Genomic DNA, 15,130 nt, shown 5'->3' with positions numbered 1-15,130 from the left:
GCGAGAGGGTGTCCTCCTGCAGCAGGGGGCCGTCCAGTGAGCCACACAGCGACCGTGTGGACCGTGTCCAGGGCAGAGCCGTGTCTGGGGAGGAAAGCGACGTGCCCACGTTCTGAACACCAGCAGACCTGGTGGGAGGGTGAGCTGTGCCGTGCGTGAGTGGTTTCGTTTGTCCTGTGAAACGGGCCTGAAGTTCCTGCCTTGCGTGCTGTGGACAGCCCCGTTGGATACAGAGGCTGCCTTCAGAAATGTAAATGCAGCCCAGTCGGTCAGGGCAGGAGAGGCCCCATCCTCCTCCCCGTTTCCTGGAATGCAGCCACAAGAGCTGGAGCTCCAGCAACCCTTTTGGGCCCTGAGATGACCTTGGGCAAGGAAGCTTAGCTGAACCAGATGCCCCTGGGATGCTACTGAACTCCCTGAGTGTAAGAGAAATGTGAACTACTTCTGTGTGAGCCACCATTATTTTGAGATTCCTGTTGCAATCAAATCGAATCCTAAATAATAAAATAATTGAGTTGAATTGGCAAACATCAATTTCCTCGTAAACATCAACAAGGGAAATCTTTGGATACCTGAAGTTCCTCATACACTTATTACTGAATCTATAAAAAATCAACAGTTTTGAACGGTGTGATTTCATTTATTATTTGTAGATTGGGGATTTGTGTAATCAGGAAGTTTCAAATGTAACTGACAAAAAGACCTTACTGTCCTTAACAGCACTAGAAGTCTCCATTTCAAAAACTACTGATAAAAGCTACAAAAGCTGAAGCAACACGGTCGCCCCGGCAACTGTTCCTTTAGTCCTGTTGGCAGGCACGACCCTGCTTGGGAGGTACACGCAGCCCTTAGGGAAGAACCCGTCTTTTCACCCCTCTCTGCAGTCAGGGTTAGTGACGGGCCTTCCCTATGACGTCTCCCCAGGCCGCCCCACCAGGTGGGTCCACAATACAAAGAAACTGGGCGGCGGAACCCAGGGCCACCCTCGGGACCGAGTGGGGCGGGGCCGGGCACAGACCCGCTGACCCAGAGCTGCAGGAGCTTCTGTGAGGGTGTCTGTGCAGGGGAGTCGGACGCCCTCCCTCCACTTAGTAGGGCTGCTGGGACCACAGGCCTTCGGCCGGAGCACCCCTGACCCCGGGGGCCTGGAGGCCGACTGGACTCGGAGAGGGAGAGCAGCCGGCTGCCCGGCCCAGAGATGGAGCCCGGCCGGTCTCGGGCGAGCCCGGGGCCACGCGCTCGGGGAACTGGGCCCCTCCCTCCAGTCACCGGAGATGCGCTCTTTGCAGGTGTTGGGGGTATCTGGGCAGAGGATGGGGACGGCCCTCTCCGTCCCGACGTCAGTCACGGGGGGGCACGCAGTCCACGCCCCGGACTCGGTGAAAAGCCCGTGAGTGTGAGTCACACAGAGTTCCCCACACGGAGCAAACAAGCCCCGGGAACCCGGTCACTCTTCTCCCCCTGCTCTGCAGGGCCCCGCCCCCCGCCCCCCTGCACAGCTGCCACCGATGAGGACCCCTGAAGTGTGGATGGGGTGGGGATGAGAACCAGCCCTCCCATGATGGGCTGTGCCTGGACTTCTTTGCTGGGAACGAGAAGGAAGGTAGCGGCCCAGAAGCTTCTGGAAGCTCAGGCAGGGAAGGAGCGTGGCCCCAGGAGGAGGGTTGGAAACAAGACTCCCAGGGCCGGGTCCCAGTTGCCCAGGACTCCCTCCTGCCCTCTGAGCTCCCCCAACAGAGGCCTGAGCGCGGCCCTCCTGGGTGTCTCCACTGCAGCTCGGGGCGGTGCCCCCGCTGCCCCGGAGCGGGTCGGGAGGGCAGCGCTGGTGACCAGTGGGCAGCGTGCCGCACGCTCTCACCGATAGGCAAACCGACACGGCTCGGGGTTGCTGCTGTGTCTTGAGGTCCGAGGTTTACTGACAAAGGTCAGTGCGGTCGCCCTCCCTGCCCTCCCCCAACCCCCGACACCTGCTGAGTCTGGGCCCTGCACTGGGGCTGGGGGCCAGGGACAGCGCAGCCCCCGCCTTTGGGGGCCCTGACCACCTGGAAGAACGGAGTCAGGAGGCAGCTGAGCTCGGCATGGACGCCTGTACTTCAGGGCGCGGCCCGCGGCCCCGGGGCACGGGGGGGCCCACCTCTCTGGGGGACCGTCTCTGCGGCGTCACCCTCTGCAGCGGGTCGGGGGGCACAGACAGTGGCCAGTGCGGAGAGGGCAGCGCCTCGGCATGGCCTCCTCCCGCTCCCAGTCGCTGGCCTCCGGGGTCAGCGCCGCCGGTCGTCACAGTTTCCTGCAGGGGTTTCGTAGAAAGAACAGTTTAGATTTCTTTTTTAAAGCCCATTTCCCACAACGTCTGTTCTCAGCTGGGCAAACCACACCGTGTGCCCGCAGCCCGAGGCTGTACCTCCCGGTCCTTCCCAGACGTTTGCGTGAATGTTGAGCAAGGGTACAGTGGCTCCAGGGACGCAGGCTGCAGGCCTGGCCCCCGGGGCGGCTGGTCTGACCCGGTCAGCGCCTGGTGCCAGTTTGGTATGGTGGGAGGGGCTGCAGGCCAGGAGCCCCGGATCTGGGACTCCCCAGCACCCCAGATTCGCCCCATTCATTTCACCTTTGGGAAGGCTGCGCCTGTGCCCCACATACAGTGAGACACACTTTGACAAGAGCTCCGAGGTGTCACCCTGACCTACACCCAGTGTCAGGCGTCCCCCCCCCCCGGATCTTCACTCATTCTCACAGGCCCATGTCACTGTCCCCAAGGCCGTGGGCAGTGAGTGAGGGAACAGGGTGAGAGCCCCGCGCTCAGCCTGCCCTCTGCATGAACGGGAGGCAGACACTCAGGGACCAGCCCGCCCACAGTCTGCAGTCTGCAGGGCCCAGGGCGCAGGGAGGGCCACCCCTGAGCTGAGTCCCACAGCTGAGGGTGCACTCCACGGGGTCAGATGACAGCAGGGAGCACTGACACGCAGAGCCACCTGCCAGCCGGGCTGAGAACTCTCAGCTGTGAGCTCACAAACCCAAGCTAGGAGGGAAGGAGTCAGGGTCCTGTGCTCACCGGGCCTCTGCCTTTTCAGACCTGCCCACTGCCCCCGACCTCAGCCAGGGTGCGACCCCAGGGCAAGGAGTGGCCCTGCTCCAGCAGAGAGCCCCGGGGGTCCCACGGGAGGGGTCTCGTTCACTCTCACCCACTCACGCACCTCAAGACGCTGGCCAGCTTGCAGTAAACGCAGAGGAAACAGCACAGGAGGAAGAAGGCGATGATCAGCAAGCTGCCACAGATGAGCAACATCGTATCGACGTCCACCCTCTCAATCATGGCGCCAAGGTCAAGCACGCACCTGGGCAGAGGGGGGCGGGCAGGCAGTGACCGGGGCTCCCCTCCTCTCCCCCCACGGCCGTGCAGCAACCTGAGTGTGCTCCCTCCAGGGAGGGAGAACGACCCCCAAAGCACAGAGTCTCCTGCCTGTGACCCACGGCGGCGTCTCCCAGGGAGGTCTCAGAGCCCAGCCAGCCCAGCGTGGGGTGAGGGGTGATTCGTGGATGACAAGCGACAAACGGGAAGTCACAGAGAAGACGGGCAGGGGACAGAGAGTGTGAAAACCTCTCCCCAGACCCAGGCAGTAGCGTGCAGCTGTAAGGAACCAGCAGGTGGTTCCCCCCCCAAACGCCAAAGCGTGCTCACTTTCCAAGTCAGACTTGACTCCCAGCGGCCCCTTCGGCTTAAAGACCTTCTGTGGGGATAACTTAGGACGGCCTCTTTCCAGATGTTCCGTGTGCAGTGCACTGCGGAGACCGTGCACACCCATCGGGCGGACAATGTGTATTGCAGGAGAAGTGCTTTCAGTTCTCCCACTGACAACTGGGTGATGCCACCTGAGCACTTAAGGAGAGTCTGGAAGCTTCCAGCCAATCCCTCCCCCAGGCTCAGAGACAGGAGTGTGCTGCGCAGACCAGGCCCTGGTGTCCCCAAGGGCCTTGTCCCTCATCCTGTAGGCCACACACCCTCCTCTGCCGTTTCCCTCCGAAATCCCATGGACTTCCTCCAAACGCAGTTTACCTGGCGTGCACACTCTGCTCAGCCACACACTCTGAGCCTGGAGGAGCCGGGCCTCACGGAGGCTGGGCAGCGGCGGGGAGAGGAGCCCTCCCGGACACTGGCGGGCGGCAGGCACGCTTCCCGGGGCCCCGTCGTCCGCACCTGCATGAGGCCGACGGCCCGAGACATGGATGAAAAAGAGAAAGACGTGAACTAGAGAGCAGGGCCCTGCAGCAACCAACGCCTGGCCCCCGGATCCCTGGGGGGATGTGACTGCCCCCACTGGGCCCAGCTGTCGCTCAGGAGCAGCCCTCAGCCAGAGCCCGCGGAGCAAACAGGCCCCCTCCGAGTCCCTCACCCCGTCAGACCTGGGCTGTGTGACATCAGCCCTCGGGACAGCAGCTCCGGGCACGGAGTTCTCAGTTCTGTTCCACACTCGGAACCCCAGCCGCCCGGCGGGGGCGGACAGCCGGACGGCGGTCTGGGTCGTGTCGTCCTAAGCCCTGTACCTTGCCCGGGTTTGTTTCCCCAGAGGAAACACTCAGGGTTTGTCTGCTAATAGAAACACAGTTTGAGATTTCAATTAGAAAAGAGAGAAGAAAAGTCGAGGAAGCCAGGGGGAGGGGCGGGGGGAGCGGCACCTTTCCGCCCAGCGGTCCTGCTCTGCTTTGGCCACACGGAGCAGGGCGGCGGCGGCGGCCGCTCGTCACGGGTCGGATGGGCGGTCACCGGTGTGTGTTAGCACAGGTGAGCAAACGGGCAAACACAGGTGCACATCACGTTTTTCTTCCATCGCTCAAGTTCCGCACCTCCAGGAGCTCTCTCCTGCCCACCTGGACAGTGACACCCGCCCCACCTCCCAGGCATCCGGTTCTTCCAGTGAGGAGCCCGTCACCCTCTGAACTGTCCGTTCGGTGCTGTTGACCGTCTTCCTCCCCCCGGAGAACAGGAGTTCCGGGAGGGTGGAGAATGATTCCACCCATTGTGTTCCCTTCTGTCCTCCTGTCCCTAGGACAGTCACGGGATTTGCCGGACGATGAGCGGATAAATGACTGAAAGCTGCCCCACGGCCCCGCACCAGCTCTGACCTTGGACAGCGCGATGCCAGGCGCTCACCTGCGGTCACAGCCAGAGGACCTCGTCCTTCAGGCACCCTGGATGCTCTCCGCACAGCATCCTGGCCCTGCCCACCCTCTTCCTCCCGTGCGCTGGTTTCCTGAGGTGGCAGGAGGGGGCAGTGCGGCCCCAGGCATGTTCCGGAGCCTCAGGTGTGGCTCTCGCTTATCCTCAGATGAAACCCCTGATGCACAGACAGAGCTCCGCGTGGCCATGATCTAGGATGACGAACACCCACACTCACGGACACACAAAGACGCACGTGACACTCCACTAAGTTCCGACAACAGAGTAGAAGGGAGAACGTGTGTCCTGGCTGGTGTGGCTCAGCAGCTGCATTCCCGGCCAGGGCACAGGCCGCCGCGGCTGTGGGTTTGGTCCCCGGTCAGGGTGCGTGCCAGAGGCAAGTGATGGACATTTCTCTCTCACTGAAACTTCTCTCCCTCTTTTTCTCCCTCCCTTCCTCTCTCTAAAAAAAAAAATAGAGAATGTGTCATTTATGTGAAATTGCACACACAGAGGTACTTCTCCATGCATGTACACTACATATATATATATATATATATATATATATATATGCGAGAATGTTCACAAAAATGTTGCCATCTGAATCACAGGATTTCCTCCTTTATTCTCAGTGCTTTGAAAATCTGCATTTTTCTACACTAAGTATTCTTTTTATAGAGAGAAACAAAATCAGTAAGAAAAAAATCTGATAAACAAACTACAATTCCCCAAGCCCCAGCTCCCAACCCCAAAGGACCCCCACTACGGGCCTGTAAGACAGCTCAGGGAACACGTATGGTGCCGTGTGCGGGTACCAGACTTACGGGGGGTGATCACTCTGTAAATTATATAAATGTCTAACCACTACCCTGCACACCCGAAACTAATGATAAATAATACTGAATGTCAACTGTAATTGACAGGTAAAAAAATAAAAGGCTAAAAAAAGTTAAAGCAATTTCCACTCCCTCTAAAAAAACAGACCCAAACTACGAGCAAACTAAATGGTCCCGGTGTTTCAGAGCAGGTGCGGCGCTGAGCGGGGGCTGCCGGGGTGGGTGTCTGGGTGTCAAGCCTCCACTCCCAGCAGCTCGCAGGCCGCAGGCACGCCCACCCAGCGACCCCTTGTAAACACAGCCGCTGCTGCCATGCGTGTGCCCTGCGGCTGCTGGAGGACTCTGCAAACAGAGCTGGGGGCGAGGGGGGCGTTCTCACCCAGCTTCAAGAGGGGTGGTCCCGAGGTCTTCAAAGAGCGGCCCCCCAAGGGCCTGCAGCGCCTGATGCGCACACTTCGCACTCGGGTGAGAAGGGCGGGGCCCTCGGCAGCACAGCGGCTGCTGATAAGAAGTCCCAGGGCTCCTGCAGGAGGGGACATGGGGCGGTGCAGAGGCGGGAAGGGGGGCTCCGACAGGGCCATGCTTGTGGTCTCCATCTTCCGGCTGACCCTGCTGCTCTGCTGGCTCGCGGCCCCGTGGCCTGCCCGGCCTGAGGCCCTCTTCCACATCCGGGGCCGTTGGGACCTGGCGCCGTCCCCGCTGCGCCAGGCCACGCCCATCGCCAATCTCCGTGCTGCGCAGGTAGGGGAAGCCGAGGCCGCGACTACGCCCATGCACCCACAGATGCAGGTGCACGCACGCACACACACGCACATGTGTACACACTCATGCAGGCACACGCTTGCACAGGTGTGCACACACCTCTCGGGTGCTGGATCTCGCACAAACCATCGATAGCAGAGTAGAAATGCCGCCCAACAGAAGTACATACACGGGGTAATGAACACGGATGGCGTCACGCAGGTGCCCGCTGGCCCGCACAGTGTGAACGATCAGAGGACACGGGTGTGGAGTGTGCAGTTGGCCGTGCCCGCCACCGACGGGTGCATTTCTTCCCCGCAGCGGTTCCTGTCTACATACGGCTGGGCGGAGGGGGCCCCGGGGGCGGGGTTCCCGGCCCCAGTGCCCCGGGGTCCCCACCGTGACCAGCTGCCTGAGGGTCCCCAGGGCGCCGCCCTGGCTGAAGCCCTCCGCAGGTTCCAGAAAGTCAACGCGCTGCCTGCCAGCGGGAAGCTGGACGCGGCCACGCTGGCGGCCATGAACCGGCCTCGCTGCGGCGTCTCCGACGAGCGACCCCAGCTGCCGGCCGCGAGCACCGAGCGCCCCCGCCCGAAGCGCTTCCTGCAACTGCTGTTTCCTGGGCCCGGCCGGCAGCTCGAGGGCTCCCCGCAGCGTGGGGGCACCCTGGCCTTCGCCAAAAGGACCCTAACCTGGAGGCTGGTGGGGGAGGGCTATAGCGGCCAGCTGTCGGTGCAGGAGCAGCGCTACATCTTCCGCCTGGCCTTCAGGATGTGGAGCGAGGTGACGCCCCTGAACTTCCGGGAGGACCTCACCGCCCCTGCGGCCACCATTGACATAAAGCTGGGCTTTGGACGAGGTACGAAGGGTGGAGACTCTGCTCCCCCCCCCCCCACCCTGTCCGTCCTCTCTGCAGGCGGCAGGGCCCGCTCCACCTCCCCGCATGGCCCGAGGTAGCGACCAGTTAGCATGGGCTTCAGGTGGGACAGGCTGACCTGGGGAGCCCCACCCTGGCCTCCTGCTCCACGTGGTCACCCGCAGGGCGCTTTGCGGTGGCACCAACCCCGCCTCCCAGGCTGTTCTGAGAGGGCACCTGTCCCGGCACAGGCACACTGTAAGCCCTCTGTAGACACTGCTTTGTTAGGACTCACTGGGAAGGGCACGGGCGTGCCACCTTGCGAAAAGCCCACAGGGTCTCACAGGGACAGCAGCGCAGGTGAGCCGTGAGCATTGCTCACAGGGGCTCAGGGCACTCAGCAGACAGGGTGGCTGTCCCCCGGGCCCCAGCTGGGTGCTAACGGCTGTGCCACCAGTCTCATTACAACTCCCTAATGCGAGAAGTACACAGGGCACGGGTGGCAGGGAAACGCTACAAATGCAAGGGTGTGAGCACTGGGCAGCACCTGCGCTCCTGCTGGGCCCTCCGCTGGCGGGGCCCGGCGCGGCTCTGGGCTCCCCCGCAGGCCTCCAGCAACCCACGCCCACCTCGCACCCCTGCTCGCAGACGAGTGGAGCCCGGGCTCTGCTCTCAGCTCCCGGCGCACCGGGTGCCCGGCCGCCTGCGCCCTTAGACCCAGTGACCCAGTTCATAAACAGCCGAGTCCCACTGCTCCTCTCGTTCAGGGGCTGGTCCGGGGTCGCTGCTCCTCCTACGGGACTGCAGCCCCCTCAAGCCGGGGACCCCCACAATGGTGTACAGGTTAGGGGTCTGTGCAGTGGGCACCCCTGACTCACCCGGACCGCCCCCCTCTCCCCTGGCCAGGCCGGCACCTGGGCTGTCCTCGGGTTTTCGACGGGCGCGGGCAGGAGTTTGCGCACGCCTGGCGCCTGGGCGACATCCACTTCGACGAGGACGAGCACTTCACCCCTCCCCCCAGCGACACGGGCATCAGCCTCCTCAAGGTCAGCGGTCTCGTGCTGGGTGCTGCTGGGCACAGCGACGAGGCAGCGGAGGGCGGAGCTGCACGGGCCGTGGGAGTGCGGGGGCCAGGGCCTGTCTGTGTCCCCCTGAGAAGGCTCCCCCCCCCAGCAGCCTGCCCTGGGGGGTGGGGTGGCGCCCGAACAGCCAGGGCTGCACCGCACCCGTGGCCTGTGTTCCCTCCTAGGTGGCTGTCCACGAGATCGGCCACGTGCTGGGCCTGCCGCACAGCTACAGGCCAGGATCCATAATGCAGCCGAATTACACCCCCCAGGGGCCTGCGCTGGAGCTGGACTGGTCGGACAGGAAAGCCATCCAAAAGCTGTACGGTAAGACCTGCTCGGAGGGCTCGCCCGCGGGGCTGGCGGAGCGCAGGAGGACCCCACACGCGCCTCAGCCCGACGGCCCCTGGGCAGCTGCCGTGAGGCTCTGAGAGTGTGAAAGGCGGCCTGCACACGCCCTTGCGTTTGCTTGTTCTCTGTCCGCTTCCTCATGATACACCATATTCCTGGGACAGGGTGGTTTTCTAAATGCAGGTGGGCCGCCCGGCCAGGGTGTCCCTCGAGAGCCACGGGAGCTGGGAGCCGCTGGAGGAAGTCGTCCGTGACCTCCGGCACGGAACAGCATGGCCGTGCCGGGATGAGCTGTAATGTCACTCTGACTGTTCAGGCCCGAGGGCCGGCGGCTGACTATTTGATGGAAGTGAGGAATGGTGCGGCTCCGCAGCTGCAGGGAAGGGAGCCACCTTCCACTCTTCCGTCTGAAACTGGCACCCTCCCCACTTCGGTGCCACCCACGGCATCCCATTCTCGCCACGCAGCGCCCTTGGAGGGCAGGCCAGGCACCACACCAGGACGCACCTGTCTCCCTCGGGGGCGTCTCCTCCCTGCGGAGAAGCCAGAGCAGCCATCGGGGGCGTCAGCTGGACTTAAGGTGGCCGTGTCGCCGGCCTCCCAGTACAGGCCCTTCGGGCGGTGAGCCAGGGCACTGTTTATAACAGAGCCGAGCGGCTCCTGTGCCCAGGCCTGTCGGGGGCCACCGGCTGCCTCCTGCTCCCTGCCCTCCGCCAGGGGAGGCCTACTCCCACTCCCCCAGTGTCCGGCTCTAAGATGTCTCAGTAGAAAGCTTCAGCCTAGCGGCGCTCTCTGCACAAGTCACCCAGGGGAGTGGGAACCGCTGGTTTTTGTACCAGGTGTCAAGGGCTGGACCTTCTTTTTTTTTTTTAAGGTTCCTGCGAAGGCGCATTTGACACGGCCTTTGACTGGATTCGCAGGGAGAGAAACCAGCACGGAGAGGTGACGGTGAGGTTCAGCACCTACTTCTTCCGCCGCAGCTGGTACTGGCTTTACGAAAACCGCAACAACCGGACCCGCTACGGGGACCCCATCCCCATCCTCGCGGGCTGGCACGGACTCCCGGCGCAGGACATAGACGCTTTCGTCCACGTCTGGACGTGGGGGAGGGACGAGCGGTACTTCTTTAAAGGTAGAGGCCCTCGCGCGGCCCCGTCTCTCTTAGTAAACAACTGCTTTCAGAACAAAGGCCGGGGGCCCTCACCGAGGACGCTCCTGGGACGCTCCGGGAAGTACTTCCTCTCCGCCTGCCCCATCAGACTGGGCGCTCTCCCAGCGCGTGGGGGGGGAGGGCGGGGGGGGGGTGTGCTGGGTCCCCATCCTTTCAGCCGGGCGCCGAGTGCCCCGGACGCACAACTGAGCATGTGTGTGAACGAACACTGCGCAGGCTCTGAGGGGCCTGCCAAACAGCTGTCAGAAAGGGTCCCCCCCTCCCCCCCACAGCAGTTCCCATCTGACCCTGCAGAGAGAACCACCTTAGAAACTCACGAGAGGCACAGTCTGTCTGAAGGGGCACAATAAACAGAGCTGGTCACGGTCACCCCAGAATAGGGTGCTGGAGACACCCAGAAGTCAGGGCGTGGCCCAGACTGGACAGATGGGGGGGCCTGGAGTGGTGTGTGTGTGTGGGGGGGAGGCAGGGGGCAGGGGAGGCAGTGGGGGTCAGGCTCACAGCCCTAGGCCTGGCGGTGGCAGGGCCCCCGTGCAGCGGGATTAGGCTGGAAGGACAGGGTCAGCCCGGCACAGAGGAGCCGAAACACCAGGCCCAGGACCAGGCATCAGCCAGCAGGCGGCGACCGGGGCACTGCAGCAGGTCCTGGGCAGGGAGGCTCTGAGTCCTGCAGGAGGCAGCTGCGGAGGTGGGGCCTGCAGGGCTTGGTGAGCGCCCCAGCGGCCAGGCCAGCGGGCCGCCTTTGCGAACCAGACCCAGGGAGTCGCATCATGAACACGGCGTTGTGGTTGCTTTTTCTTCCCCTCGCTGCCCGCTTCCTGGCAATGCGACCACACTGCTTCGGAGTCCGAAGGGTAGGGGGCTCGGAGAGAGCCGACGAGGCCGCAGCCAGCCCGGAAGGACTGGCGCACAGGCTCTGCCGTGAGAAATCCGGGAGTAAATTTAGTCTCGGTTTTCCTTCACGTCACACCGGGAATTCCTTTAGTTCGGTCGCACGAAGAAATCTCTCAAGTAGGGATTTGTCGTTTGGGTATTTCAGAGTCAGGAAGACATCTTCCCGAGGTTTAAGAAGTGCTGAACTGAGCCCTGGCTGGCGTAGCTCAGTGGATAGAGCTCGGGCTGCGAACCAAAGTGTCATAGGTTCGATTCCCAGTCAGGGCACATGCCTGGGTTGCAGGCCATGGCCCCCAGCAACCGCACATTGATGTTTCTCTCTCTCTCTCTCTCTCCCTTCCTTCCCTAAAAATAAATAAATAAAATCTTAAAAAAAAAAAAAAAGAAGTGCTGAACTGCAGCGGGTGTTGGTGACCCCCGGACCACCACTGGAGCCCAACGAGAAGTGACTCAGGACCTGAAACAAGCGGGGTGGGGCGGGGCGGGGCCGGGCGGGGGGGCAGGTGCGGCTTCAATGCGATGCTGCCAGTCCCGCTGTCCCCTGCAAGGGCGTCAGGACCTCCCACACTGGGGCCCGTGTGGGAAGCCAGCTGGGTTGCCATTCCTGATTTACCCGTAGTAAGCCGCGGTGGCGTTTTTTTGTTTTTTTTTTTTTGCTTGGCTCTCAGGGACGCAATACTGGAGATACGACAGCGACAGGGACCAGGCCCACACGGAGGACGAGCAAGGAAGAGCCTACCCCAGGTTGATTTCGGAAGGGTTTCCGGGCGTCCCTAGTCCGCTGGACACCGCCTTCTACGACCGGAGGAAGCAGCTGATTTACTTCTTCAAAGGGTCCCTCGTAAGTGGGGCTCTGCCGCCCGGCGTGGCCGTGGCCGTGTCCGCCCTCACTGACCTTTCCAGTCGGCCAAGTTCTCGGCTGAGAGCGGAGCGGTCGCCTCGGGCTGGTCCGGCCGCAGCAGATCGTCCCATCACGGGGGACCTGGTTCGGAACGCGCAGCCCACGGCCCTTGGGGCGGAGACCCAGGTTGGCCCGCCTCACGGCTCCGAATCGGTGGTCTTCGGAAAGGCCACTCCTGCCCCCTCGTTTCGCAGGTGTTCGCGTTCGACGTGAACAGCAACCGCGTCCTCAGGTCCTACCCGAAGCAGATGGCCGACGCCTTCCCGGCGATGGAGCCGGGGGACCACCCGCTCCGCGACCTGGACGCAGCGTACTACTCCTACGCGCACAGGGCGGTCTTCCTGCTCAAAGGCGGCGCGTACTGGCGAGTGGTGGGCGACGGCGACTGGCGGCAGCGTGTGGGGCTCCCGCCCAACGGCGTGTTCCCCCGGCAGCCCGTCCCCCGGAAGTGGTTCGACGTGTGCGACGTGCACGCCTCCACGCTGGACATGTCGTGAGAGGCGCGGGCGAGCGCAGGGAGCAGGGAGCTGGTGGGGCTCTCCTCCGAGACACGAGGTCAGGTTTCTTTCACCGAGAAATCCCACCCGATTTCCGGTAACCCAAGTGAATAATAGGGCTCGCTAAGTTAGAACCAGGGGAGAAAGTATTAACTGAACCTTTAAAAGACTTGATCTAAAAATCAATTAGGCAAAAAATGATTTTACCGATTTTACCAAATTTGCTTAGAAAAGGGTCAAGGAAGTGCTCGGGAGTCTTGGCCGCGGTCGCTAGGGCGCTGCAGCCCCGCCCCCGACACGCCTGCCCGCCACCCCACCGATGGCCGTCCGGGGGAGATGGGAAGACGCTGCTCCCTTAAGGGTCCTGCCCAGGGACCCTTAGGTTGGACGCAGTGGTTGCCCTTGACCCCCTTCTCCTCACTCGGGCCCGGTGCCCCGACACTGTCCGTTCCTGGGGCACTCTTCGCTTGAACACAGGCCTGCGTCCCACGTGGTCCCGAACAGCTTCCGAGCCCTGCCCCTTCCCAGGAGAAACACTACCTGGAGGTTTGCTTCTGTCCGAGGGCTACCTGGGTGTTCCCCTTATCAGCTACCTCTACAGCAGGCACCACCCCTTTCATGTCCCATTAAGTAGCTCAATACGAACAAACCGACATCCGTATGTGACGACGGGGACGGAACTCGGGCGCTGACACCAACTGGAAAAGACTCGGCTGTCCCACTGATCAGGCCCAAACACCATGCCACCTTTGGAGGAACAGCTGGGACACCGCATTTGTAAGCTTATTTAAAATCGGCAAATTATACACACTTGAAAAGCCTCCACACTGCTGCTGTGACAAGGGAGGGCAGCTACGATCTGCATCTTCCCGCTTGGAAACAAATCCTCCTCCCACTGCAAGGCCGTTGGGCTGAGCTGAGGCTCCCATCCCCGCCTCCAGCCTCCTCCTGCGGACGCGGGAGGCGGTTCAGAAACCCTTCCTCCAAAGGAGAGGTAGAGGCGGCCTCCCCGTGAGCAGGTGTGACCAGCGGAGCGGCGACCCGGACCGAGCGCTGGCCCAGGGGACAGAGCGACAGCTGACCCAACAGGAGGCACGGCTGATTTCGCACAGCTGCTTTCCGGTGTAGTCAGAACTTGACATGCTTCCCCGTGCGGTTTTGGAGAGCGGACGCAAATCTGTCCCAAGGACAATGCAAACCGACAAGGGCGTGGGCACAGGGCGCGAGAGCCCTGTCAGCTCTGCCAGAGGTCAGCTCGCCGTCAAGGGGGACGCCTGGAAATCTCAGCGCACGAGAAAGCGGTGTGTAAAAACGCACCTTCAAACGAGCCTATTGCGCACCCTTCCCGAGCACAGCGCAGCGCCCTTCACAGCGGTGCGGCTGGGGGGGCTGCCCGGCGGGGGCGGATCTGCAGGGATGACGACCCAGACGGCGCTGCAGGGCGCGCTTGCGCACCACGGCGTCCGACGACCCAGGTGGCACCGAGGGGCGTGCGCCACGGCGTCACGCACAGAAACCCAGCTGTCTGTCGCCTGACAGGGCAAGCACCGCGCTGCCCACCGGGCCCCGGGGAAACGCCAACGCAGCACGTCTGCGCCCCGGACACAGCCGCGTGCCAAGTACTACGTGTGATACCCTCGTGAGGATCCAGTGCGTGGCAGATTTTACTGTTTTAATCTTTACTTTGTAAAATCAATTAAACGAGTTCACATCAAAACTGAATGTGAAGAATGCGAAACAGGAAAAGACAGCTATTTTAAATAAATAATTTATTTACTCAAAATAGTCTTCTTACCTTATTCACAGTTTCAAGTTTAAAGTAAGAGGAGGGCAGTGTCTGCCCGACCAGCTCCCACAGGAGCGGGGTCCAAGCACACGGGCGCCCCCGCACATGCACCAACAGACGACCGCGCGGCGGCTGGTGTTCCAACACCCCAGCCTGACGCTCGGAAGGGCCGACCTCCTCCTCCTGCGCCGCCCGGAAGGAAGCGCCGTAGGTTTAACCCACCTGCACCACCAGAGTCACCTGGATGGAAAAGTCCCCTTGACCCACAGTAACATGTACCCAAAACAACTGCGTCTCACGCCCACGTAGCTTAAGCACACTCCAGAGCGCTCAGGAGTGGGGCCGCATCCCAGCAAGGCTACTGACAGCGAGCACCACTCTCCTCGGAGGAGGCGGCACCGGACGCTGGTCCCGCACCGTCCGTGAGGAAGCCCGACGAGCACGCCGCGTTCCCGTGGCGGTGCCTGCTGGGAGTGGCATTTCCTGTGCGTTTAATTGAACGAAGCACCGAGGGGCGGGGGTGCCCGAGTGCGAAGGCACAGGCCACACCTGCGTGGACGCGGCCCCGGAGTCACTGGACGGCACCACCCCCCGCAAGCTGGCCCAGCAGGTGCAGGAGGACGTCGACCCTCTCCAAGAGGCTCGTGTCCCGGTTAGCGGTGGCCCTCAGCAGCTGCGAGTAGACGTGCTTGTTGGTCCTGAGGGCCGCGTCCCCCTCCGTGTCACTGCTGGGTGAAAACAGGGCGGAGGGGGAAGGAGGCTGTGAAGAGCGGCGCCCACCGCCTGTCCAGGAAGAGCCCCCGCAGAGCAGAGCAGGCCGGCTGCCCTCCCCCGCCCCCGCAGGGGCGCCGGCGCTCCGTGAGGGCCCGTCTCTGGACATTCAT

General features: G+C 62.4%; 2 protein-coding genes and 1 long non-coding RNA gene across 5 annotated transcripts in view; 1 reads left to right on the top strand and 2 right to left on the bottom strand.

The window, feature by feature from the left end:
• Positions 1 to 357: 357 nt before the first annotated feature.
• On the bottom strand, positions 358 to 4,621 carry LOC118500936. Its single transcript, XR_004903521.1, has 2 exons — positions 3,192 to 4,621; positions 358 to 2,287 (listed from the first exon to the last, which is right to left on the bottom strand). It is a non-coding gene; the product is annotated as an uncharacterized LOC118500936 (long non-coding RNA).
• Positions 4,622 to 6,535: 1,914 nt separating this feature from the next.
• Positions 6,536 to 12,550, top strand: MMP21 (matrix metallopeptidase 21). Its single transcript, XM_028512686.2, has 7 exons — positions 6,536 to 6,729; positions 7,051 to 7,585; positions 8,489 to 8,628; positions 8,832 to 8,973; positions 9,872 to 10,129; positions 11,731 to 11,903; positions 12,158 to 12,550. The coding sequence occupies exons 1-7, from the start codon at positions 6,568 to 6,570 to the stop codon at positions 12,458 to 12,460; spliced, it is 1,713 nt and encodes a 570-aa protein (XP_028368487.1). The 5' UTR covers positions 6,536 to 6,567; the 3' UTR covers positions 12,461 to 12,550.
• A 1,660-nt stretch (positions 12,551 to 14,210) lies between these two features.
• Positions 14,211 to 15,130, bottom strand: part of EDRF1 (erythroid differentiation regulatory factor 1) — a 31,421-nt gene continuing 30,501 nt past the window's right edge. For 2 of the 3 annotated variants that reach the window (XM_028512273.2, XM_036027439.1), the window contains one exon: positions 14,211 to 14,974. In XM_028512273.2, coding sequence (XP_028368074.1) covers positions 14,818 to 14,974 — 157 coding nt within the window. In that variant the 3' untranslated portion in view covers positions 14,211 to 14,817. The remainder of the gene's footprint in view (positions 14,975 to 15,130) is intronic. The other variant, XM_028512275.2, reaches the window with a different exon arrangement.

This window comes from Phyllostomus discolor, chromosome 5 (genome assembly GCF_004126475.2).
Source record: "Phyllostomus discolor isolate MPI-MPIP mPhyDis1 chromosome 5, mPhyDis1.pri.v3, whole genome shotgun sequence".
NCBI lineage: Eukaryota > Metazoa > Chordata > Mammalia > Chiroptera > Phyllostomidae > Phyllostomus > Phyllostomus discolor.
The sequence above is the reverse complement of the archived record's forward strand: the minus strand, read 5'-3'. Positions and strand labels throughout refer to the sequence as shown.

What these genes read in the sequence shown, in the direction of transcription:
- MMP21 (XM_028512686.2), top strand. Translation starts at nt 6,568, where the DNA reads ATGCTTGTGGTCTCCATCTTCCGGCTGACCCTGCTGCTCTGCTGGCTC. An exon ending in AAAGCTGGGCTTTGGACGAG is followed by an intron (nt 7,586 to 8,488) that starts GTACGAAGGGTG and finishes TCCCCTGGCCAG; the next exon opens with GCCGGCACCTGGGCTGTCCT. An exon ending in AGCCATCCAAAAGCTGTACG is followed by an intron (nt 8,974 to 9,871) that starts GTAAGACCTGCT and finishes TTTTTTTTTAAG; the next exon opens with GTTCCTGCGAAGGCGCATTT.